This window comes from Solea senegalensis, linkage group LG16 (genome assembly GCF_019176455.1).
Source record: "Solea senegalensis isolate Sse05_10M linkage group LG16, IFAPA_SoseM_1, whole genome shotgun sequence".
In the NCBI taxonomy this organism is placed as follows: Eukaryota; Metazoa; Chordata; class Actinopteri; order Pleuronectiformes; family Soleidae; genus Solea; species Solea senegalensis.
Window position 1 is genome coordinate 9,477,591 of NC_058036.1, and position 27,600 is coordinate 9,505,190.

General features: G+C 38.5%; 2 protein-coding genes across 3 annotated transcripts in view; one reads left to right on the forward strand and one right to left on the reverse strand.

Annotated features, from left to right (window-relative positions):
• atp10d (ATPase phospholipid transporting 10D) overlaps positions 1-27,600 on the forward strand; it is a 56,423-nt gene that overhangs the window by 5,975 nt on the left and 22,848 nt on the right. The window contains exons 2-9 of one of the 2 annotated variants that reach the window (XM_044047039.1): positions 10,561-10,913; positions 12,925-13,119; positions 20,479-20,683; positions 22,315-22,400; positions 24,132-24,238; positions 25,731-25,862; positions 26,046-26,158; positions 27,137-27,389. In XM_044047039.1, the coding sequence (XP_043902974.1) occupies positions 10,627-10,913; positions 12,925-13,119; positions 20,479-20,683; positions 22,315-22,400; positions 24,132-24,238; positions 25,731-25,862; positions 26,046-26,158; positions 27,137-27,389 (1,378 nt within the window). In that variant the 5' untranslated portion in view covers positions 10,561-10,626. Of the gene's footprint in view, positions 1-10,560; positions 10,914-12,924; positions 13,120-17,998; positions 18,891-20,478; positions 20,684-22,314; positions 22,401-24,131; positions 24,239-25,730; positions 25,863-26,045; positions 26,159-27,136; positions 27,390-27,600 lie in introns of those variants that run through there. The other variant, XM_044047040.1, reaches the window with a different exon arrangement.
• LOC122783127 lies at positions 351-5,307 on the reverse strand. The gene is made up of 2 exons (XM_044047770.1): positions 4,825-5,307; positions 351-1,054 (listed from the first exon to the last, which is right to left on the reverse strand). The coding sequence occupies exons 1-2, from the start codon at positions 5,305-5,307 to the stop codon at positions 824-826; spliced, it is 714 nt and encodes a 237-aa protein (XP_043903705.1). The 3' UTR covers positions 351-823.

Below are 27,600 nucleotides of genomic sequence, written 5' to 3' on the forward strand. Positions count from 1 at the left end.
TGGTAACATTCGCGGTGAAATGCGCATGCTGCCGTCATAATGCGCAGGGAATTCAACATCGCATGTTTTATCGCCTACACTTACGCTAAGGGGGACCACGAAAAAAGGACTGAGTGTTCTTTTTCCACACTTTGGCGACTGGTAGGGCCTCCAGAGTCCCAAATATAAGTATTGAAATGGTTAAACAGTTGATTTTGCATAATATGTCCCCTTTAAAATATCGAGATATGACTTTTAGTCTATATTGCCCAGTCCTAGGTTTTTGTTTACATTTTTTAAAATATTTAGACAAAGCAGGTTTTAGTTTATTTGTCGCTCTTTTGCATTTATTTTCAAACTTATTGTTGATGTATTAACGAGCTGCTGTGTGGATTCATTGAGGAGAGGAGACTGACATGCTCCACTCCTATCCACTATCACTTTGTTCAGTCCCGGACATCGTGACACAGATGACTGTGTGGACTGGAGCTGTGACTGCGGTCACTTCACCACTGATTCCTGGGGAGGATGCTTGTTGGTTCATAAAGTTACTGATAAATGTGAACACATGAATTAGAGTTGAAGACAGTTTGAGTGAAAAGAATCTTGAGTTATAAAACTACTATTAACACGTTGTTAATGTTCCTGATAATATGATCATGAGTGATGGAAAGTACCGGCTCGTTTGTCTTGTCTCTTCCAGTAGAAGTAAATGAAATTGTGATTTCTCTTAATTGCGTTGTGATTTCTCTTGACAAACATCTAAACATATCATGTCTTTGTCCATCTTTAGATTACTACTCTGAATTTCCTGTTAAGTTTGAGCAGCAGTTAGTCTTCAAAATTAGTAGAGTTCATCCTTAGTTAGCTTTGCAGTGAAAAGCAGTCCTGCACAGCTGAAAAGACGCTCACATGGGGCTGAGGTGGGCAGGCCAGTGTTGAGTTTGAGACAAAGTTTTTTGATGTGTGGAAATGAGTTCAGCAGATCCATCTGGTTTGAGACACAGGCAAGGTACCCATCCAGCTCTCCTATACCTTGTAACCGTTTGGACTTCAGCTTTGATGGCTGTTTCCTCTGTAAACAAACAAAATGTTTCCATCAGTAAATGAATATAATGTTCATTAAACATTAAACCCACTTGTTTTTTTTACATTATTATTTAGATTTATAGATAAAAGGTTTTCTACACACATCACATCTTTTGTAATTCTGTGTGTGCTGTGCTCAAACAGTGCTTCTCTCTCTCTCTCTCTCTCTGTGTCTGGCTTTCCGCCCACAGTAAATACAGTTTAGATGGATCGCACTTGTTTTTGATCGCATGAGGAAGGCTAATATAGCACTAGCATAATAACTTGCTAGCTTGTTACCAGAGCCAAAAACATTGCAGCAATGCAATGCAATTGTATGCATAAATGTATTTTTCCTATTTCGAGCAAGGCTCCTATACATGTAAACTGTAAAAAAATAACTAAAAATGCAACTTACCACTACATGGTGCGTAGGTTTGATTTGGAGGTTTTATAAGCAGTCAGTTTGGTCACTCTGGGAAAACACAGTTTTCACTGCATAATGAAATGGCCTTCTTGCACTTGAAGTGGTCACTTGAAGAGTAACCAAACCCCTAAACCACTTTTTTTCAGGTTAAAACTAGTGTATATGTTTATTCACCGATCCAGGTCTAATTCTTGGTAGTTTTGTGTAAAGTATTTGAATTACATATTTTGTGTTAAAAATGGGTGTATGTACCCATTACATGAATTTTCGTATTAGCTGGCTCTTCCTATGTTGTCGTCATTCACCGGCCTCCTCCTCCTGCCATCTCTGATTGCCTTGCTTCTTTCTGTGAAGAGCCACAGAAGGATCTCTCCCAGGATGGACAGACGTGCAGTAATGTACAGCAACAAGTTCAGCAGATTACAGATGAACAACATATTTAAGAGAGGAAAGAAGAAGAAAAAAGGCCCGGGCCATTTCCCTAAATAACATTAAAACAATTATCATCATTTTCATATACGGCAATATAATTGAGCAAAATGTTCTAGCCTGTTTGTTAGAAGGAATACAGCTACACAAGGAAGTTTTCCCAGCATGTCTCGCGTCACGTTACGGGCACAAGCAATTACATTTTTTCTCACAATAATGTTCAGAGTGAAACATACAAGAGCCTCCTTCACAGTCATTACATGGTGTCAGAAGTGAACAAGTGAAGTAAGACGAGCCATAGCGAAGTTTAATCCCACAACAGCCTTCTCTTTTGATTAACCTGGCGAGTTGCCGGATTGGAAGCAGTGCATCTTGAGATTCATGACCGCTACTAAACTCGACAAGGAGGATGGCACGGTGCAGGTGAACAGGCTGCAGAGAACGTCTTCAGGTCATTCATTTTTCCCCAAGATGGCCACAGAAACATTTTGACCAAATGGTTGGAAAGTTTGATAAACTGTGATTCACAAACAAGCTTGTTTCCATCAGCGTGTACAGAGACCAGGGGAGAAAGCTGAAATATTTATCCAAGTTCTAAATGAACACTCTGAACACTGTGACTTTGGAGCAAGCAAAAATCTCCATGACTAGATTTTGGTAGGAATACTGAACAAAATTATCTTCCGCAAGCTGCAGCTGACAAAGGACAGTCGGACAGTTGGAGGAGGTTGCCTCACAAGTCAGCATGCAAGGTGAAGCTATAGGGAGTATACAAGAGCTTACCGACATTTTGACTGACAGGGTCATAAAAATCCCGTCATAATCTATTTTTACTGGTCACTTTAATTTTTAAATTTTAATAATGACATATTCAATTGCATTGTTCATATTGCAGTGAAATATGAACAGTTCACATGTGGCCTAAACGCACTTTCCTCCTGGTCCACATGGACTTGAATCGCGTGCCTGCTTGTGCGTAATCAAATGTCTCAAGTGGGACTGCTGCAGAGGCTATTGTCATGAGGTTTTGGACTTTTTCCTCGGACAGACAACTTCTCATGGCTGTTTTGATGTTGTTCTGGAGACTGAATCTGCACTCTGCTGCCACACTGGAAACTGGAATTACAAGCACCACTTCAGCCAAAGTTTTGAAACCGGGGAACATTTCTCCAAGTGAAGTGATCAGAAGTCGGCAAGACTCTCTGAACGAGGGGTTTCCTGATCCTGCAAGCACCCGCTTCAGCGGTAGGAAATCCCGCAGCATGCTCTCCTTCTGCACAAGTGGATCAGCTGCACCGGTCTGTGACCCGTAGTGGTAATGGTCTAAAGGCTCCAAAGCCTCCTGTCCATAGCTCTTTAACGCACTGTCAGCACTACCCGGATAGCAAGATGCATTGAGTACGGTTTCCAGGTCAGAAAATATGCTCAGACGCTCCGTTGGGAATCTTCATTTTGTCGCAGAACATTTTTCCAGGAGAACTCCCGCTCCCATTGAACTCTGTACTCCCGCCTAACCTCCTTGCTGCTGCTTCCTCGCTCCGCCGAGGCCAAGGGCTGAGTTTGTCCTTCATCTTCATCTGCATCTATAATATGCTCTTCGCCACCAAGTGGTCAGGGTATGATTGTAATCTGTCAAAATGACGGATGGCCCTCAGATTTTTCCGTCACCGTTTTAAAAAAACAGTCAATGAAGGAATATATTCGGTTAACGCGACCCCTGCCCGACACTGGGGTAAGCCAATGGAGGGACACAGTAGTCAATGTGGTAAATGTGGCAAAGTGAAGCGTAACGGTGAAAGCTGCCATGCTAAAAAAAAATCCTCTTGTATCAAATGCCACAAACCTGGAGTGAGAGTACAGAGGTTACAGAGAAGCTGCAGTCTTATTTCTTATGGGCTGTGACAAGGTGGCAAGTGGTTCATTAGAGCAGTGGTCTGTAGACTTACAGGTAGGCTCCACACAGTTGTGTTGAGTTTAAGATTGATAATGAGGCAGATGTGAGCATCATCCCCCCTGATTTGTTAACACTCTTTGTTTTTATGACTGGAGGTGACATTCACCCATTGAGACAGAGACTGTTCCTGTCAGTCAGAACGAAGCTGCACTCTCAAACCATCCGCCTGGCCAGTTTGTGACATGTCCGTACAGGTGTGCAGACCTCTTGACACATTTGACCTGTAAACAAATTTCTGGTCTTTGGGAGGAGGGAGACTGAAAAGACAAATCAGGGAAAAAACAAGAATAGCTATCATGGATGTCAATTGTGTTGTAAATGTGTTCATTTTGCATATAAATAATATGCTCATTATGCAAATGTTCAAGATATGTTGAGGAGCATGAGAAGTAACATTAGAGTAATTTGTAGGGATGCACCGATATGAAAGTTTGGCCGATATCCGATATTAATATTGCGGTTATGGCCGATAACCGCAATATTAATAATTTAACGTTTAAAAAAAAGTTTCTGAGACGATAACAATTTGTACAGACTAGAAAATCATGCAAGCTGAATTTTATTTTCAAAATGACTAGGTTACTAAACACAAGTAACCAACTACAAGGTTTCTCAAAACTCCTGTGAGAAAAAATGGATCTTAAATTACAATCAAGAACATAAATCAAAATAATATCCTGACAAAGTCACTTTATGAAACTTGCCATTAAACTCAAATTTAGCCTGTGAAAAAGGCTGAATCAAAAACATGTCCTGTCAGTGCACATTTTCCAACTTACACTGTAAAAAAGACTATACTATATATGTTTGATAAATTACAATTTTGCTCTGAGCAGGTATTTTATAACAATTAGTTTTCATTTTAGTAAGTCAATGTACAGCACATAAATAAAAAAACATAAAAATCATTACACAAAGGAACAGGCTTCGTTATTTGAATAAAACACTAGGTCTGGTAATACTATACCTGCACATTTGGGTTGCTTGTCAGGCCGGCTTGCAGTTCCATGATAGAATGTTCCTCCAGAATTTCATCATGCATGTCAAGCAGCGACTTTCCACCCTCGTTGCTTGTTCTTCCCTTCTGCTCTTGTGGTTCTTCTGTGTCCGGTGTCTCCATAGCTGTTTTGCTGTGTGTCATTTTGTCCACTTGCTTCTGGAGCATATTTATCGCTGCTTGCTTGGTGACTGTGTCAAAATAACGGTCTTTGTACCTGGGGTCAAGGATCGTTGCCAAGTAGTAAAGCGGCTCAGAGAAAGCGCTTCCAAATCGCTGGTTCACAGCTTCCAGTGAAGTGTCCTTTGCTGTGCGGACCCCACTGTCTGTGTCAGCTGCCCTGCTCAACAAACGTTTCAGTGCCACAACAGAGGGAATCACGTCCGCAGTAGTAGCTAAATGTGAGCTGATCTCCCTCATTAATTGTTCAGATGGAGTGAGAAGCGTGGTCATGTTTTCAACGAGGCCCCACTGATATGCGCTCAAACAAATAGGCAGCTCATGGTCTGCTCCATACACACCAAGTGCGCGCTTCTGATCCAGTAGACTTTTCATCATATAAAATGTACTATTCCATCTGGTAGCAACACCTTGTTGCAGCATCTTGGTTTTTATGCCTAACTCTAGCTGTATGTCTCTCAGCCGAGAGGTGGCGAGTTGAGAGTGGCGAAAATGTCCGACTATTTGCCTTCCAATAGCGACACAGTCAGAGATGCTTCGCTGGCTTAACACTCCATCATGCACTGCTAGCTGCAGCGTATGAGCCATGCAGCCCAGGCTTTAAACGCCGCATTCATCCATTGCCTTCTGCATATTCCGTGCATTGTCGCGAAGCACAACATGCACATTGTCTTTTTTAATTTTCCACTTGGCATCAATCCACTGAGCAGTAAGGCTCAACATACTCATCTGACTTACGTCCGAACTTCATATATCCGTAGTGAAGCTAATGTCAGTCACATTGTTCAACAATTTATGGAAATGCGTGGCCACGACTTCGTGCAAAGCAGGGAGGGAAACGTTGGAAAAGTAGCGACGACTTGGCAGGGTATAGCGGGGTTCGATGTGCTCTATCAACCGCCGGAACCCTCGGTCCTCTACTACAGAAAATGGCTGGTCGTCAAGAGCAATCATTTCCATTATCTTGTCTGTTATTGACCTGGCCTTTGAGCTGTCCTTGCCAAATTTCTTGGTTTGGTCAAGTAATTGTTGTATTGGGCTCCCAACTGCGGCTGCTTTCTTGTTTGCCTGTTGGCTAACTTTAGCAGTGTTAGCTTCCTGCCATTGTTTGTGTATGTCAGGGTGGCGGTTTTTCAAATGACATATCAGATTTGTGGTGTTGAATGATTTGATGTGGCACCCTCCTCACATTACCTCGGCTTTGCAATTATTGCACACTGCTTTTTGAGTATCTTCTTTGGACACCGTGAAAAACGCCCACACCGCTGACATTTTTTCTCCTCTTCAGTTCAACACACCACAATCCTGTGCGGTGTTTGCGTCACTGACACTGTCATGTGCCCAAACAAATGCCGCGTGGCCTCCCCCTCCCTCTCCCTGTCCCGCCACACGTACACAAACGGCAACTAGACGGGTATAAACATCAGTTGTTAAAAATTGCTCTGTTTTACTCATCAGACCAATGCCGATATGTTAAAAAATGACGAACATCGGCCGATACCGATATTAATGCCAATATATCGTGCATCCCTAGTAATTTGTTAAGGTTTGAAATGGACCCTATGTGTCAATGGACACAAATATATTGGCTTACAATAGAGTTGGTTATTTTCCTTTATTATGTTGTAAGTTATTGATTATTGTTTGCAGTAATGAGCAATAGTAATAGTAATGGTAATGTTTGTGTTATTTAAGCTGTGGTGTTGAAACTCTGGAATCAGGGATTCCTGTGAAATAAGAGTAAAGAAAGGAAGAGGAACTAGTGGGAGGGAGAGAAAATAAAATTATTGTCATGATAAAGTGAGTTCTGAGAAGAGGAGAGAGTGGGGGAAGTAGAGAGAGTTTGCACATGTTTGCTATGGGCCTCAAGTTAGTCATTTTATTTTATTTATTTATTTATTTGAATTAGGACAATGCATATTCATCAACATGTCTGCATAGAGCAACAACGTAAGTATGCCGGAGTTAGCACAATAGCTAATTTTCATCCGTTGTCCTAAGGCAGGTTAGTACAGTATTCATTCAACAGGACATGATACAAAAGAATACATAAATCTCAAGACATTACAAGTAAACCATAGACACATACCATAGACAAGTTACATGTAGGTTAAGATTAAAACTTTGGGGCCCAAGAGAAAGAAAGAGAGAAAAAAAAAGTGAATCTAACTGTGAGTGCATGTCTGGTTAGTTTTCAATCATTGTTTCAGTACAATTTTAAACTTTGAATAGGTGTCACAGTTTCTGATATGGGCTGGTAGCCTGTTCCATGACTGTGTGCCTCTGATAGACCCCACTATCTGGCCAAATTTAGTCCTGCGCCTTTGTACGTTGCAATCCCCTCTGGTCAATGCTCTGGTGTTTACTCGACAGCTATTTTTTTTACTTATAAAATCCATCAAGGGAGGGGGAGCAAGTTTATTTAAAACTCTAAAGATGAGGCAAGCATCCATGAATATCTGATAATTATCAGAATCCAAAATGTTATACTTACTTACTTACTTACAATAATGATACTGTAGAGCCTTTTTGTCCAGAATTTTTAGTGTTCTTTTGATGAGAGACTTTAATGGCTTCAGGATATTCTCTGAGGTATGGGACCAAGTTGTATAACAGTAGTTTATGTGGCTGAATATCATGGCATGCATATAGACCTTTGCCGACTCTGTAGTGAGAAAAGGTCTAATATGTTTAAAATTGGACAGATTAAACTTAATTATATGCTCAATTTTCTTAACAACTACACCAAGATATTTAAATTGTTCTACCACATCTAATCTCTCACCATTGACTAGCACAGATGGTTGTTCACCATGTGCTGGCTGCCGAGAGAAAAACATACAGACAGTTTTTTTAGTGTTGAGATGCAGACAAGAGTCTTGGAGCCAGTGGGACACTGGCACCATGGCACCAGAGAGAACTGCAGCGGCTTCACATTTTGTTTTTGCATGAACATACAAAACAGTGTCATCAGCATATAATTGTACCTTTACAGCTCTACACACATCAGGTAGATGACATATAGACTGAATAAAATTGGTCCCAGTACTGAGCCTTGCGGGACACCAGCTGTGCATGCAGGAAAGATAGATTGTGAATTATCTATTTGTACTGCTTGTTTTCTGCCCAACAGATATGATTTTATCCAGCAGAGGACACTGTTAGAGAAATTAAAATGGGTTGATTTAGCGATTATAACCTGATGATTAATTGTGTCAAATGCTCGCTTCAGGTCAAGGAACACAGCACCCACAAAACCACCCTGGTCTAGTAGATGTTTTACATTTTCTAGGAAATAACAAGTAGCTGTCTCTGTGGAGTGATGCTTCCTAAACCCAAACTGCATTGGATGGAGCGAGGTCTGACTATTATTTAGATATTCAGTTAGTTGTGCAGCAACCCATTTCTCTGCAATTTTTGATATAATGGGTAGAATACTAATTGGACGATAGTTCTCTGGTTTTGTTTTGTCACCACTCTTGTATATTGGGGTAACTCTAGCAATCTTCCACGATGATGGCACTATTCCTTGTCTAATAGATTGATTTGTCATATGTGTAATTGGTTTTGCAAGTGCCTCTTTGTGAAGCGTCACAAGGTAATTTGTCAGACCAAATCTGTCTCTTGCTTTTGAGTTTTTTAGAGTTGTTATTATTTTAATGACTTTAGGGACAGAGATTTCTTGTAGACTAAATATCAGTTTACTGACTTCTTTAGAATTACATGGGATATCAGGACATTTAAGATGCCTTGTCAATTCTTCAATTGAGCTAATGAAAAATGTATTAAACATATTGACAATTTTACCCAAGTCATCAGTCAGTATAGCATTTACTTGGAGCTGCAGATTCCTGAGATGATCATCATTGTTACGCACCAAGAGTTTATTTAGATTTTCCCGTATTATCTTTCCATTTCCATTTGCCCCTTTAATAATGTCAATAAATAATGTCATACATTTAATGTCATAAATTTAATTTTGGCCCAGATCCTCATCGAAAGATTATTCTTATCAGTTTCTTCTTGTTTGCCAGATCTGTCGATGACGACAAATGAAGGAGAAGACTCAAAAATGCACCACCTAGTCATTGGACAGCGTAGGTGGTTCAAAATATTGATTTGGTGATATATCAAGGCAAATATCAGTATTTTAATTAACAAATTTAGGTGCTCTGAAATAAACAGTACCTGACAGTTTCACTTGTTGGGCATAGCTACTTGATGTTTCCTCGCGGTGTCGCTGCTCAAATGAATGAGGGAAACTTGGGCGAAAATTACCTGGCTGAAAAAGGGAGAGTATGCAGAAAAAGAAAAAATCGATACGTTAAAAGATGCCCCATCCACGTTTAATACACAGATTTTATGCACTTTTCTTTATGTTGTGAATAAATAGAGAAACCCTGTACTTTTAACTTTTCACAGACGTTTTGTTTTCTTCAGTCAGGTAAATTATATATCGCTCTACAATTGTAATATATAGATTTGTACAGAATTATTGTATCGTGATATAATTGGTATCGTGGACCATGTACAGTATCGGGCATCGTATCTTGATGTACCTTGTGATTCCCACCCTTATTGAAGAAGTTCAAAGAATCTAATCTACTACAGGTACAGAAAATCTAATAATGTATTTAAATGTAAGGTAAACTCTACAGTATGTCAAAGGGCAGATAAAGTTAGAAGTAAACACTAGGGGAAAAATACATAAGGAAACATGCTGGATTGCAACATAAATATTAGACAATCTTACTGAGAACAAAGGGAAAAGGGTGAGTGTGTATGTACAGTATATATACAAAGGTAAAGAAGTGAAGACTTGTACATAGTTGAAAGGGAGTGCACATTAGGGTGGGGAGCAGTGAAGCATGACAAGAGGTGCATATCAAAAATGCAGAATGCAGTTTGTTCAAGGTTAGGATGTTTGTTTGTGATCATTTTTTGTCTGAGTAAGTAAGTATTTTGGTTAAATTATACTATAATAACCTTTCAGGATAATGTCAATCAAGTGATCTGAGAGAGAACAACACTTGCGCACCTCCAATGGACCCTGTTGACAGTTCAGGGAGATGGGGGGGTCAGGTTAGCTAGTCTTAGGGCTGGGCAATAAGTTTATATATCACAATATAATTTTCTTCACTATCAATGCAACAAAGTTTCAGCATTGCTATGTTTATGCAACAACACATACGTGCTGTTTTTGCCCCAGGATGTGTTTGTTGATTTCTTTCACTTTTGAGCAAAATTGAAATCTATCATGCTAATTATTGAAAACTTTTTCATAATGCTCAGCCGCAGCTGTTCTTTATTAAATGATCTGCTTCCAGCTCTCTTTATTGGAATAATTGAAAAATATGAATCAAGCTGAGCTTTACTCTTCATGTCTAGCATCAAACTTACATCTTACATCTGGTGGACTGGGTGAACTGTTGGATATATTTTGTAAACCAACAAGAATGCTGAATATCCAAACAATCACATCCATTTGCAGAACAAAAAACAGTGTTTGTCGTCTTTTCTCTGCAGGACATTTTGAAAATCCATTGTGGAGAAAAGAGGAGACCCAGTCACTCTCACAGCTCAGCTACATAGATGGAGCGGCTCCACTGGGTATGGCATCGCTGTCAGACACTGATGGGACGTGAATCAGGGCAAGGCTGGTACTCTTCGACAGATGGCCTACCCAACAAGAACTCACTTGATACCCAGTGCTCTCCACATAGAGTCAGTGGGAAGCGGAGAACAGTATTTGCTCACCAAGGGCCCCACCAACATGAGTATGAAGCAGTGTCCAAAAACTACAAGGGCAATGCCATCCGCACTACCAAATACAGACTTTTGACTTTCATCCCCATGAACCTTTTCCAGCAGTTCCGCAGGTCAGTTTATTAATTCATTACAAGAGCTTTTGTTTATCACATTTACATTGTTTATGGCATGATACCCTTCATTCAGCTTGTTCTAGAGACTGGAAAACTAGAGTGCAAATTTTGGTTATTTAAATATCTATGTAGTTTATTTCCTATCAATATTCAAGAGCGTTGTATTCCAGTTTGAGAACAGGATTTATTGATTTCATATTCAGATTTTGTGACGCTTTCCCTCAAACTGCTCAAATTTATATTTATACAATAATAAATCATAGATATTATAAATTAGAAAAAAATAAAAAAACAAAAGTAAAAGCAAAGTAATTTGGACATTCAGCTGAGAACTATAAATAATACTACTACTACTAATAATAATAATAATACATTTTATTTAAAAGTGCTTTTCTGTAACTCAAGGTCACTTTAGAGTAAAATACACTATACAGTTAAAACAGATATATGCAGCTATTCTGGTAGAAACAGACAGTACAATTACAAACTAAAAGCCAGTTTAAAAAAGTGGGTTTTGATTGATGATTTGAACTGAGGGAGATTGGTGATGTTACGGATGTCAGGTGGGAGAGAGTTCCAGAGTTTTGGAGCGGGGCCTTCAGCTGCTCTGCTCCCAAACTAAGGTGCTAAGGAGGGAACAGTGAGGTGGATGGAGGAGGAGGATCTGAGGGAGTGGGAGGAGGTGGTGATGTGGAGGAGGTCAGACAGGTATGGAGGGGCAAGATTATGGATGGAATTGAAAGTGTATAGGAGGATTTTATACTGAATTCTGAGTTGATGGGGAGCCAGTGGAGTTGTTGAAGGACCGGGGTGATGTGGTGAAATGAGGGGGTTCGTGTGGCGGCTGAGTTTTGGACCAGTTTTGGACCAGTTGACGTTTTTGGAGGGTTTTTTGAGGAAAGCCAAAGAGGAGAGAGTTGCAATAGTCTAGACGGGAGGTGACGAGGCTGTGAACTAGAATAGAAGCAGAGTGGGGGGAGAGGGAAGACAGGAGACAATTTATATTTCGGGTCCGTCTGGACAGAAGCCTTTATGTCTTGAGAAGCCTCGGTGTGCTCTTTCCATAGATATGCACTCTGTGAGCACTGCTGACAGGTTGCTGTCCATCAGCATCGTTCAATTTCAGTTCATTGAAGCACTTTAAGCACAAGCCCCTTTATTTGGAAATGTTTTATTTTGCTTAATGTTTTAGTTTGAAATGTTTTATTTCAGCTCAGTGAAGCACTATTTTTCTTTATATATGTATTTGTGCTTCAAATAAAGACAAGCATTTGTCTACTCTCTCTCTCTCACCTTATTCTTGTTTAAAAATCATTCACATTATATGAAAGTTATGAGAGTGATAAAAAGGTGACCTTATGGTGTTAAAGGAGAAGCAATGAAAAATTTGGGTGGACCTAAAAAAAAAGTTAGGCGCACTAGTGCAACCAATGCAAAAAGTTAGTCTGGAGTCCTTTAGCATGTTGGTGAGCCTAGCATTTTCAAATGACCCTCAAGAAATGTTTTCTAGGGGTTCACTGATGTTGTTGTATATTGATACCAGGTGTTACTAGTTAATGAGACAACTGCAATATGCACAAACATGTAAATTTAAAAATGTTAAATTTCACAAACTCCAACACAAAACTTTGTTCAGATGCCTTTAATGTTTATTAATACTTCAATTTCTCACATGAAATTTAAATTTAAAGAAGGAACAAATAAAATGATGCATAAACTGGAACTGCCTGTGCAGTTCTCTTTTCATTTATATGGACATTTGGTAACAAATTCTAATAAACAATTAGAGACCAGTCACATTAGCACATGTTATAATTAATAATAATAGCGGTGATCGCCAATACCAATAATCAGCTAAATAAGTGGCCATCACGATAATAGGTCAACCCCTAACAATTTCCCCACTCATGATTATCTCAGGAATGGAAATGAGTATGATCAGCTTATAGTTATATTGTCCCATCGCTATTGTCCATGCTAATGTGTTACACTGGTCTTTACTTCACAGAGCTGCCAACCTGTACTTCCTGTTCCTGGCGCTGTTGAACTGGGTGCCAGTTGTAGAAGCATTTCAGAAGGAAATCACCATGATTCCTTTGCTGGTGGTTCTGACAGTGATTGCCATCAAAGACGCGCTTGAAGACTACAGGCGCTATTTGTACGACAAAAAGGTCAACAACAATGATGTGCGAGTGTTCTGTGGGTGAGTGAATCTCTAACTTATGCTGTTGATAAACCTCGTGTGTGCCCTCAGCATACAAAAAAAACACATAACTACAAATACGGGTTTAGTGGGAGTGCCCTTGATCAGAAGAAGCATTTTTTTCTCCATGTGCCATTATGGCAATGACGTCATTGTGATGGATATCTGTCAGAGCACACATTGATGATACTCAATATATACCGATATTTGTTCTGTGACATAATAGGTCTTTTTCCCAAAACAATATAACATATTAGATACATTTTATACCAGAGCCAAACCCTTTAAAAAATAAACAAACAGTCTGTTATAACCTTAAGCCACATGCCAAATGTCAGAGGTCACTGAAATAAAAATGCTCCTTGAAACAACAAAACAAATCTCTTCCTGCATGACAAAATATACAGTAATTAATAAAAAAATACAATACTGTTACAATTTTAACTGTAACAATAAACACTTTTCCACTGACATATTTACTGCAACTGCACTGCAACTGTTATTTCAAAAAGAAAAGAAACAACAACAAAAAGAGATGATGGAAATATGACTACACTAGTCTAAGGACAAGAAATTATAACAGAATAAGCCCCCCCCCTCCTATGTATTTTTCAAGTTATTTCATTTCAAATGTTCAGAGGTTATTATGTCCATTTTTTTATGTATTATTTTGTGTAGCTCAAAAAATAGTATTAGTGCTCCAGTGTCTGTGATGAGAAGTAGCAGATACAGAGAGGTGTGCTTTCTCCTTTTGGCCACAAGGTGGGGTATCTGCTAATGTGAGGAGGGAAGCACATGTGTATGAGAACAGTTTCCTCCCAGTTCCATAGCAATAGCGGCGTGCCAGAGAAATTTATATTATACTTTTTTTTCAGCATGAGAAATTGTCATCTGACACACACAAACCAAACCATCTCCAAATTATCGAGCCATTGTTCTTTCATTTACTGACCAACTCCTCTTCTGCGGCACACTCCATATCCATGTTGTCGCTGAGTGAAGGGGGAAGCGGAGTAGAAAGGGTCTGTGTGTGTATAGAGACGCAGGGAGAGGAGAAATAGGTGCTAACTTGTGGCCCATGTATTGTCATTTTAACACAAAATGAACTATATCGATACAAGCGATATTGTCCCGTGTTATATCTCGTTTAGAAATTTATCGATATATATTAAAATATCAAGATTACATTACATTACATTACAGCCGCAGCAACATATTACACAATAACCCAACTGTATTTTTGAGATTGTTATAATTCTTTCAATCTTTGGGTAAAAGTGGGCCAACAGATGATTAAATATACCAAAACAAAAACATAGTTTTCTTGTTTCAAACAACAAATCCACTAATAGTCCTGAATCCTGTGTACAGAATGCCGATTGGCCAAGTAAATATTTGATGACTAAACATTGAGAAAATGCAGCATGTAGCTGTGAGCTGCTTATGAAGCAGTTCTCAGGGAAGTGTCATGAACACAGGAACAGGTCGGGGTTGTATTGAACTCATTTTTACAACAATTTGTTGTTAAATTGTTAAATTGTTGCTGTCATTTGGAGGAGATTAGAGAGAGACCTTGGTCTCATGTTTAATATCTCCATGGCAATAACGATCCAAACTCTTCAGAGCCTGCTTCCACAGTGCAGGGCGCGATGTCCCTGTGTGTGTGTTAGTCACATCGGTGATATTGTGACCTCATAAAATTACAGATGTTCCAGTATGAAAGCTGACCATTTTCAGGGAGGGAGAATTTTGAGAGAGAGATTTGTCTTTCTTTAACATTCATTGTATAAAAAATCTTTATAATGAAGTAATAATAATAATTATTATTATTGTTATAATAACAATAATAATAATAATAATAATGACAATAGATAGATAATAATAGATAAAATACTGAGCCAGCATATGATGTCCTCTTTAATGTACAGTGTAAAGATGGGAGTGGAGAGTGACCATACAATTCTCCACTCTGTTGACTCAGAGCTTATAGATGGATTATTGGGTGGAGGTGTGGCTTTTGTAATTATTTTCCTGATTAATATAGTAGTTGTGTGGGTCATAAATGTCAGAAAATGGTGGAGAGAGAGCGAGAGAGTCAGTTAGCATTTTGAGGTAAGTAGATGAGTAAACCACATTAGAATATAGCAGAGATCTCGAGTTGGGCTTCCTATGGCCAAGTGGAAGGGAATTTCACTTGTATCCACAAGGTTGGGAGTTCAAATTCTGGGACAGATCAAGGGCTGGAGTGCCCCTGAACAAGGTACCAAACCACAAAATGCAGGACATAACCCTGCCAGGCCAAAAAAAGTAGCCTGATGTGAGCATAGCTGTCGCCATTGGGTTTATCGCTCACACATGCAGTAGAGAATTCTTTTTAGGCCCGTGCCCCACATGGGGCCCCACCCACAGGTCCGCCCTGAGCATAAATCACCTGCGTGACCAGTCACCTGTCCTCCCACGTATGTGCAACTACTGTGCACTGGTCACTCGCTACATCCGCATTACAATGATGGGGGGTTTGACTGAGGGTGGTTTCCCTGTGGAGCCGACCCTTTCGGCCATTCTTTCACTGAAGTCAACTTTTTTTGGTAGTTGGTATTTGCCCGATATTAGTCTATTAATGTATTATCTGTGTGTATCAGTATCCGTTTTTCTGCCAATAATGAAAACCCGATACGTGGGTTTCACCAACATGTGCGATTAAATGCTTTGTATATATTGTGGCGAGCTTGAGTCGCAGTAAGCAATAATGAGTGTCATTAAATGCATGAACACTCTAACTCATGGTGCAAAACAGAAAAACATAATAGTAGCAGTAAACTAGCTAAACATGTATGAAAACAGTACAACAATGATTACTGCACCATGCCTGCGCAAACCACATTTAGTTAACTTCGGACACAATTATGCTTAACAAACTCAAGATTCAATTCAATTCAATTCAATTCAATTTTATTTGTATAGCGCCAAATCATAACATACATTATCTCAAGGCACTGTACATAGACAACATCAAAGAGAGCAGAGACCCCCAACAGTTCACACAATGAGCAAGCACTAGGCATCAGTGGAGAGAAAAAACTCCCTCTTAACAGGAAGAAATCTCTGACAGAACCAGGCTCAGAGATGTGCGGTCATCTGCCTCGACCGGTTGGGGTGAAAGGAAAAATGGGGGATAGTGGAGAGGTGGGGGACAGAAAATGGGGGGAGAGAAAGGACAAGAGGGTGATGAGGGAGAGACAGAAGAGAGAGAGGGAGACCAGCAGATACACAACAACTGTATCAGGTTACAAGTTTATACAGTTACTGATATCGACTTTTTAATTTACAAAATAATAATAATGGTGACGATGAGCGTAGCCTCGGAAACTGGATCTTGATCCTGCAACCTGCATGATGAGAATACAGAGAGAGAGAGAGGGGGAAGGAAGGAAAGACACAAACTAGGGAGAGAAAGAGACAAGGTTAATGACATATAAAAAGTCATAATCAAATGCTGAGTGTGAGAGAGTGAATGTGCGTGTACCACCGGAAAATCCCTCAGCAGTTTAGTTCTATAGCAGCATAACTAAGAGATGGTTTAGGTTTCCCTGAACCAGCTCTAACTATAAGCTTTATCAAAAAGGAAAGTTTTAAGTTTAACTTTAAATACAGAGAGAGTGTCCGCCTCCCGAACTATCATTGGAAGCTGGTTCCACAGGAGAGGAGCCTGGTAGCTAAAGGCTCTGCCTCCCATTCTACTCCCACAGACTCTGGGAACCACAAGTAAACCTGTATTTTGTGACCTAAGTGGTCTATTAGGATGATAGGGTAAGACTAGGTCTTTCAGGTATGAAGGGGCCTGACCATTAAGTGCTTTGTACGTGAGGAGGAGGATTTTAAATTTAATTCTAAACTGTATGGGGAGCCAGTGTAGAGAAGCTAACACTGGAGTTATATGGTCTCTCTTTCTAGTTCCTGTCAGAACTCGTGCTGCAGCATTTTGAATTAACTGAAGGATTCTAACAGACTTGTTAGAACATCCTGCTAATAAGGAGTTACAGTAATCTAATCTAGATGTAACAAAAGCATGAACTAGTTTTTCAGCATCCTGTAAAGACAGAATGTTTCTAATTTTCATAATGTTCCGCAGGTGGAAGAAGGCTGTTCTGGAAATTAGTTTTATGTGTGAATCAAATGACATTTCCTGGTCAAAAGTAACTCCAAGGTTCCTCACAGTGGAACTGGAAGCCAGGGTGATGTCATCTAAAGTGACAATGTGGGCAGAAAGTTTTTCTCTGAGGTGTTTAGGGCCGAGTATAATGACCTCAGTTTTATCTGAGTTTAAAAGTAGAAAGTTACAGGTCATCCAGGACTTAATGTCTCTGAGACATTCCTAGAGTTGAACAACCTGATTTATTTCATCCGGCCTCATCGATAGATATAGCTGTGTGTCATCTGCATAACAATGAAAGTGTATGTTATGCTTTCTAATAATGTTCCCTAGAGGAAGCATATATAAGGTAAAAAGTATAGGCCCAAGCACTGAGCCTTGTGGAACTCCACAATTAACTTGTGTTTGTAATGAGGCTTTATCATTAACGTGAACAAACTGGAATCTATCAGATAAGTATGATTTAAACCAGCAGAGGGCAGCACCTGTGATACCAAGAGTCTGCTCCAATCTCTGCAGTAGAATATCATGATCAATGGTGTCAAATGCAGCACAGATGTGTATCAAACGCACATCATAGTGCTCTTGCTCTGCCCCTTTTACTTGAGAGCACTTGGGAAAGCCTTGTATCCCAGAATGCATTTTGCCGGAACATAGCAGCAGAGAATAGAAATATACACTTGAAACAAATATTTTTCTGTGTCTCAGAACACAATTTAAAGATCATTTGAGGCGAGAAATATATCCGTATATATTACTTCTGTGAAAGGTTTCTCTTACTGTGAATCCTACACACTGGACCTTTATTAGGCGAAGGCAACAGCAGTCTGTTGGGCTAAGTGCATGTACACACTATACTCCTTTTTTACATGAAAACTTGGGAAGTGACTGATAAAGTGTGCTGTGACTGGACCACTCCTTCCCTGCATTGAGACACTCCTTCATATGACCTGTTCCACAGTCTTTGTTTGAGGCAGCTGTAAAACCTGCACCTTGATTTGTTTACCACTTGCCTTCAAGAGGAGTGGAGACGAGCTCTGTCACTCAACTCCACTCAAACCCTGCATTAGCCACACTTTACTCTGAGAGGACAGGAGGAAGGATTTCAAATCAAAATGGTCAGTTAAAAGAAAGAACAACAAACACAATAAGTGTTACAACTTGGAAACTGCAGGTAGGCAGGGCTTCAAAGTGGAGACGTCAACCACTTTCTTGGGTGCAGTGTAGTCATGTATAGTTGGAAGCGTTCGTTCCATCTTTACTCGAACAAAGAGAAGCAGAAGAAGAGGACTGTGGTATCATCTTCTACAGATGATGAGGAATTACGTCAACTCCTGCAGCTATACAAAAGCAACAAGATTCGAACGACAAAGTATTCTCTCCTTTCGTTTTTGCCTAAGAATATGTTTGAGCAGCTCCATCGCTTTGCCAATATCTACTTCATCTTCCTTGCTGCTCTCAACTTTGTTCCTGTGGTGGAGGCCTTCCAGCCTGAGGTTGCTCTTGTCCCTATCGTACTGGTACTGACAGTGACAGCTGTGAAGGATATGTGGGAAGACTACAGCAGGTTTAAGTCGGATCGTTTCATAAACGGGCTTCTGTGCCATGTTTACAGCAGGTAGGTTTGATGTGGAATAGTCTTATTAACTTTAAAAGTGAAAGTTTTGGGTAAAACCGTAATAGTATTTAATAATATGGGAACAGTGTGGTAATGCTATAACAGTGAAGTAAAACCATCTTATTTCTAATAACAATGGGAAATGTGTGTGCGACAATATGGAGAATATATTTGAGCTTAATAAGCGGGTAATTATCAATTATTTTTTATTTATATTAATTATTGTTTCACAGTTGGTATAGCACTTGTCTTTACCAAGCTATATACCTGAATATTGCTTTGGAAATGGTAATATTATTTCCTTATGACCACATTATTACCATTGTTTTTAACAAGCTGGACATTATAGCATTAGAATTACTTTATTACTACCTCCCTTTAACATAATTATTACCATACTATTACCATGTTGTTACTGTACGGTAAAATATTACCCTTTTTTGTCTATAACTTGTCATTGTGATGCTAACAATGAATGTTACCATCTGCATTCACAACATGTTGGTCCCCTGTCTATGTTTGCACAGACAACATTGAATTTGTTTTAATTGTTATTGTCCTTGCCACCTCAACAGGGTTTTAACAAAGAAAAAATACCATGAGAAAAGTATTTTTATCAGCACCAAATAAGTGTCTGACTGATCCTTCTTTTTTTAATTGAGTTTCATTCACAGGTTATTAAAACCCACTGAGATGGCACTAATTTTCATAGGAATACAGATTCAACACATTGATATTTTGAAAAAGCTTTATATTGATCCTGCAGCACATATGTGTGTTTGCTTTTATCTATCTTGTAACTGCTTTTGAAGGCTTGTGACCTCACGTTGTCGTTAATTGTTCTGCCCTACTTGACGTTAGTCAATGCCTGGAAAGGGTGTCGTGACTGTGGCTGTAAAGATTAATCATTGATTTCATTCACACTACATGTTTGAGTAATGCCTGTTTATCAATCGTAAGGTTGTGTGTTGTGTTTCTTACTCACAGTTTTAATTTTATCTGTCACTCCACGTCCTCATGGGTTACCTCACGTTGCTCAGCTTAAGTGACAGTTTAATGTTGTGGTATTAGCAGTTGTGATGAGAAACAACCAACAGAAAAGTTGCCTTGGAATGTTGCGTTTTTGACAAAGTTTGGAAAAGCAATAACATTTTTTCTGAGGAGGCAGTTCACAGGCTCACATGGATATATTATATAATTACCATATACTATTATGGTAATTGACTCTTTTACTCCATTATACCACAATTGCATCTGTGATATTTGTTTACTGAAATTGTCTTAGGCAAAATGTTTCATATTGCACCTTTAAGTACAGTTGATAAATGAGGTTCATTATTTTTAATAAAAAAGAATAGTATGAGTAAAATGTTTATTCTAACTCTGTCCAACATACATACTCTAATACACTATGTAATCACATGGACACCTACAGTTGTGTGCTGTTGGATTAGATTAGTTAGTTAGTTAGCTATACTTTATTCGTCCCAGTGGAAATTTACATTTGATCTTTTTTCTGTCCACGGACATTTCATGAGTATTATTCTAATCTTTTATCTCTTCTCCATCTGCTCTCATTGTTTCACAGCAAGCAGAAAGAGTATGTTGAGCAATGCTGGAAGGATGTGCGAGTGGGAGACTTCATCTGTCTGTCGTGTAATGAAATCATTCCTGCTGACATGCTGCTGCTCTATTCTTCTGACCCCCGTGGGGTTTGTTACATTGAGACTGCCAACCTGGACGGAGAGACCAACCTGAAACAAAGACAGGTCATTCCAGGGCTTCCTCTGCAGGTAATGAATGCATGAAGAATTGTGAAGTGGGCTATGTAATTAACTTGTTTCTATTTCCCAAGGGTACAAGGTTTTGAATGTTACCATTATTCACTTTAGAAAAAGTAAAAAGCTTCTTCAAATATAGATCATGTAGCTAGTATGAGTAGTCTTTTCGGTCATCCTATTACTAGTAAAACAAATAAGTAAAATGGTACAATCACCGGGTGGGGAGAGGACCCTAACCCAAATGCCGCACATGTAGGCAGGCAGACAGTCAGTAATGACTTTTATTTAACACCTTAATAAAGGACAGAATGAACTTGACATAGAACAATCTGGCAATGAGTGCATTGTACCTGGCCCGATCAAAATTCACTATCACTAATTGGTGTGTGCACAAAAAATGACAAATTCTAACAGATGCATTGTTGGTGAATTTAATATTTATTAATTAAAACTGACACACCTCTTTGTTTACTTTATAGATAAAAATATGAGTGTTTTCTTGTATGAAACACATGTCAGCCTTTATTGAGATCACTGATGACTTTAATTCTTTTAGGTTGAGTACGAAAGCCACGTACACATATGTGTGTTGATAGAAATGGTTAAAAGAGGGATGGTAGTGGAGGGGAAGCACATGTAAAATGGTGTAATGATGGAATGAAGCTAGAGGACTGTATTAATTCAGATGGTTGCGTTGGCGACCAGTGGCTGTTTCTCAAAGAAAGAGTTTATTGATCACACACACGCCACTTATAGTGGACTGAAACTTGTCACATCCATGGTTTCTACAATTATATATATATATATACAGTACATATATATGTATATACACATATACAAAAGGGACAGACATATATGGCATGGTATATATATATGCACAATATTGACATCAAAACCATTGAGGTAGGATATAATAACAATATCCATCATCTGGAATACACATAGTCGATTTTTTGTAAGATTAGGTACACTGCAGGCAGGACAACCATATAAGTAATGATGGTTGGCTAAGGCAGAGTAAAATTTCCTGGTAAGCCAATCATAAGCAGAGTAAGAGTTATAAGGCAGGTGTTGTAGACAATGTAAATGATGAGTTTGCCCACGTCCGTAGTAAGCAATTCTAATCTCACTGTCATACGTCTACTAAACTAGTGGCCAAGAACGCTTATATAAATTATAATAATCATAAATAATTAGTGCCTGCAGCTGCAAGCTACTAGTGAGAACCTAGAGTTTTGATATAACATGTGTTGGGCGGTTTCTCAAAACTAGTGCGCCAAAAAACGGGTGGAAGAGGAAGAAGTGGAATAAACACCAGCAGAATAACAATGGATGCTTGAAGCGCAATGCATTCTAGTGAGAACCTAGAGTTCATGGCAAAGGTGCATAAATTGGCATGGCAATTTATTATTTTGCAGTCAACAGGATTATGTTAATCCTGTTAATCTGATCAGAAATGCATTTTTGAAAGTTGTGCACCATCATTGTTTGTGTCTGTATAACTTTGTGTGTGTAACTGTGTCCATGCTTGGATGTTGTTCTTTAAATGAGGGCGGGTAATAAGGAAGGACAGATTATTTCATTCATTTTTTTTATGTGTTGTATGTGATCTGTGAGTTTGATCGAATGTTGTGTCATTTCAGGGAGGAGAATTCACCCCCGAAAACTTCCACAGTCGTATTGAGTGCGAGAATCCGAACAATAACTTTAGCAGGTTCAGAGGCTACATGTGAGTTTGTTGTCATTTGACACTGATCAAACACTTACACAGTACATTCGTAGTTCCAAAAAATGTATATAATAACAGCGAGTTATTGTCATGTTTACTGTTATATTCGTGAATGCAGTAGTATAGACAGACAGACAGACAGACAGACGACTTTATTGATCCCTTTGGGAGGTTCCCTCCGGGAAATTAACAGCTCCAACATCAGCACACAGCACTGTTAAGATTAGAGTCACACTTTACAGGAGACTGGAAAGAGAAACACCCCAGTTACCAAACACCATAAAATATAGAATAGAATAAGATAAGCTAAAAATAAAGATAAAATAAGAATCTAAGAAAATATAAAAATACAAACGTAAATGACCCATGCTATATATATGTATGTATACATACATACACACAACACATATATATATACATATACATACATACATATACATATATACACATACACATATATGTATATGTATATATATATATACATACACACATACATACATACACATATATACATATATGCACATACATACACACACAGGTACACACACACCTACAGTTACCCCGTATTGCCCAGGGTTTTATTGCACTGTCTATAAGGTTTTATTGCACATGTTATTATGTTGTTATTGTTGTGGTTATTGCACATTTCAGTGGGTTGTGATTATGGACATATGTTTGTTTAGTTCGTACTGTTTCGTACTAACCCTCACCCCTATAGCTGTGACAATTTTGTAGACTTGTAGACTGCTGAGCATACTCCCCATACTTTCCATGTTTTGTGACTGCAAATAGATACACACACCTTCTGCTCATGTACAGTGCCCTCCAAAAGTATAGCAAGAGTGAGGCCAATTACTTTATTTTTGCCGTAGACGGAATACATTTGGGTTTGACATCAAAAGATGAATATGAGACAGGAGATCAATATTTCAGCTTTTATTTCTAGGTATTTACATATGGATCTGAAGACAGCATTATTAGGTGAGCAAACGTATTGGAACAGATAGACTTAAAAAGGATTATTGAATAAGACTTAATATTTGGTTGCAAATCCTTTGATTTCAATAACTGCATTCTTCTGCTGTGATGCTCTTCCAAGCTTTCCGCGCAGTCTCTTTCAGTTGTTGTTTACTTTGGGGGTTTACTCCCTTCAGTCTCCTCTTTAGCAGGTAAAATGCATGCTCTATAGCAGTGGTCCCCAACCTTTTTTGCACCACGGACCGGTTTAATGTCAGACAATAGTTTCACGGACCGGCCTTTAAGGTGTGGCAGATAAATACAACAAAATGAAATTATACGTTATATGTCATTTAGCAGGCGCTTTTATCCAAAGCAACTTACAATAAGTGCATTTAAACATTTAGGTACAAACTAGCTAGAAGAGCTAGAAGTTTTAATAAAAATCTGTATTTACTGCCTACTGCATTCACATTTTGCTGTTGGCTATTTTACTCCATGCTTGCGTCACTGGTTCACTCTTTCATCAATCTTGTCTAATACCCCTTTTTTAAAATGTTAATGTTAATGTGTCAGATTTCACTCTCAGACCATGCCCCCTCACAGATTTAGTTTCACTTTAATGAAGATTAAATCACTTTTCATTCCTGATGGCCTTGTGATACACTTACATCTTTAAGTTTTCCATATTATTTCTGCACCTTTGGTGAAAACTGAGGCATTTTGTGTTGTTGAGTTGTGGTTGTTTGTGTGTTTGTGTGTGTTGTCCCAAAGGGAGCATTCCAGTGGGGTTCGTGTTGGCCTGCACAACAACAACCTCTTGTTAAGGAGCTGCACTATCCGCAACACTGAGACTGTGATAGGCATCGTAATCTATGCCGGTAAGAGAAAAGCATCACGCACACGGCCACCAGTGCAACCAACAGCAGTGGCATGAACTGTGTTGGTTACAATGGCATGAACTGTGAGATACACATCATTATCTTTATTCAAAGAGAGTTTATGTGTATTTACATCTGAAATTATGCAGATATTCTCTATAAACTAGAGTCTTTAAATGTGGAAAGGCATTTTTATACTTTTACCAATGTTATTAATAATTTGGAAATCACATTACAAATACAACAGTATCATTGTAATATTATTTCCTCCAAATTATTATCATACTGTTTCCACATTGTTTGTGTACTGTAATGTAAGGTGCATTTTGACATAAATATATATCTATTGTATATATATATAGATATATATATATACATATATGTATGTATGTATATATATATATATATACATACATATATATGTATGTATATATGTATATATATATATACATATACATAAATATATACATTATATAAAAATCAGGAGATGTATTATTAACACTGTTATGGGAATTATGCACCTCATGTACTACATGAAGACAAATGCTCAATACAACCGTTTGATGTGACCTGAGACCACTCACTCTTTGTATTGTTAATGTAACTGTTGGATGCGATTTTGGCCAGTGACCATATGTATTGTTTTAGGAACTGTTTGAAGTAACTTGTGAATAGAGACAATGGGTCTGCGACTGAGGGCAAGGTGATAACAAACCCACAGAGGCGGGGGTCTGCACCTTATGGCAGGGTGATAGTTGACCCATTGAGACAGATAAATACCTTGCGATTCCTACAAGACAGGGAGTCTTCACTTTGTAACTGGCCTGTGTGTGTAGCAAACACTGCTATACTACATCTATTTTCCACATGGTACTGTATATTTTAATTAAAATGAATGAATGAATTAAGTTAACATTTAAAATGTGAAAATAATAATAATGCAAGTACATCCTTGAATACTTGGGTATTGAGAAATTGCCTCACTCTATCTGTGACTGGCATCAGCAATCGATGCCCTATTCACACAGCTCCCTCTGCTGGCCAGGTGCTCTTACCATGTAAGTGTACCCTGACTTGCTGGAAAATTAGTGAAATCACACTAAAAATGGAAGTATATTTCAAAATGAGTGCAAATTTAGATGGAAGGACACAGTACTTTGATCAGGTTTAGTTCATAAATGTCTCTGAAACACACTGTGCCACATTAACACAAGGATGTATCAAATATCATGGTAGTGGGTGGAGCCTTGTGATTCTTACCAAGAATAATTAAAATAAATAAATAAACAGACCTTGTTAAATAAAATTGTAAAAGCGTAAAATGAGTTTTAAGAGGTGATTTAAATTTTGATTATCTGATATATGCAGGGAGTTCCACATATGGATCATGATGAGTGAATCCCTTTAATGTTAGATAAACATACACATTCAATTTGATTCATATAGTTACTATAATTTCATGATCATGGTCTTTTTTTATTGTGTGATTCAGGCCACGAGACTAAAGCCATGATGAATAACAGTGGGCCGAGGTACAAGTGCAGCCATCTGGAGAAGCGTCTGAACACAGACGTTCTGTGGTGTGTGGCCCTGCTCATCATTATGTGTCTGACTGCTGCTGTAGGTGTGTACCACCACCAATGCTCTACTATAATAGTAATGTACTGTTGTGCAAAGTGTAAGCCAGTATGTCAATGACAACCAGAGTGTTCACCCAACAAATACTCAGAGCCAGTAATTGGTCTGGAGACTGAAGTATTGAATTTTAACTTTTATGTTCAGAGCTCTGTGTCTCTGTGCATTTCAGGTCACGCGCTTTGGCTGAAGAACATAAAAGACCCTGTGTTTGTGATTGATGTGGAGACACCTCCTGCCTTGGCTGGATTCTATATCTTTTGGACCATGATCATTGTGTTGCAGGTACAATTTTGAACTTTTCACTAAAATAAAACAATTTTGCTCTTTTATTTTGTCTCCTATTAGTTGTAACAAGTGATTCTCGTACATTCTCTATAGCATTGTAGAGACTGCAACTCAGTCTTGGTGCCATTTAGGGCTGGGTGATATGGCAAAAATGTATTTTACATAGTTCAACATTGATATACTGTATATCATGATGTAAATCAAATCAATATTACTGTTAGGCTGGGCGATATGGCCTATAAAAATGGCCTATATCCTGATATACAAGAAAACTAACACTCACTCACACAAATTGATTAAAGTGTTGTTAAGTGACTTTTTAAAAAATATATTTTATTTTGATTCCATGTATTTTTTTTAATTAACATATATCATGTTAAATGTATAATATTTAGTGTATTTCAGAAATGTAATAAAAATGATGAATATCATTGCAACAGCCTTTAAAACCAGGACAAGTCATCACACACACTTAATCACCAAAAAAAAGACCATATCTTGTCTCACGTAACGATAGATATGTAGATATAATACTGAGATATTGCCCAGTCCTATTTCCATAGATTTTCTCCTTTTGGAGTTTCAGAATAAATGCTAGTTTGTTTGTTTTTTTTAGCTTGGAACTAAAATGAGTAGCTGCATTTTGACCCAAATGACCTGGAACTTTTAGTGCCAGTGACATTTTAAAGTAACTGAAAGGTTGTTGTTTAAGTTTCTTTCTTAAAGTTAAGAACTTAATTTAGACCCTGGTTCCTGCAGTTAAAGTGCACATAGTGCAAAACCTAAAAGAGAGTTCAAGATCAAGTTCAAGAAACCATTGTCCAATTTTATAAAAACATTTTTACTTACATGAGAGACTTGATGAATTCACTAATACCTCATGTATTTTCATGTCACATAGTCAATCAGAGTTGATTGGTTTGTCTATATCTATTAACTCATCATGCAGAAGATAATCTACTTCTGGTATTTCAGGTGCTCATTCCCATATCTCTGTACGTCTCCATTGAAATCGTGAAACTGGGTCAGATCTATTTCATCCACAATGACATAGACTTGTACAATGAGCTGCTGGACTCCAGGATTCAGTGTCGAGCCCTCAACATCACGGAGGACCTGGGTCAGATCCAGTATCTGTTCTCTGATAAGACAGGAACTCTGACAGAAAACAATATGGTGTTCCGCCGCTGCAGTATCTTTGGGGTTGAATATCCTCATGAGGAAAATGGTAAGAAGTCATAGCGTGACTGTCAGAACATGTTGTTATAGGATTGAAACATGACATTGGAGAAGAAAAAAAAAAAGTATAGTCTTTTAACAAATTAATTTAGGTCAATATGTATTTGGGGGTTGCTGTTGGGCAGAAACCTTTCATCACCATATTTCAACTTTGTATATAACAAAGAAATCCTTTATAATCCATCTCTGTTACACACCTG

Bases quoted from the DNA above. Each gene is read 5' to 3' on its own strand.
- LOC122783127 (XM_044047770.1), bottom strand. From the start codon at position 5,307: ATGACCACGCTTCTCACTCCATCTGAACAATTAATGAGGGAGATCAGC. The intron at 1,055-4,824 runs GTATAGTATTAC...GTTTGTTTACAG, and splicing joins CAAGCAACCCAAATGTGCAG to AGGAAACAGCCATCAAAGCT.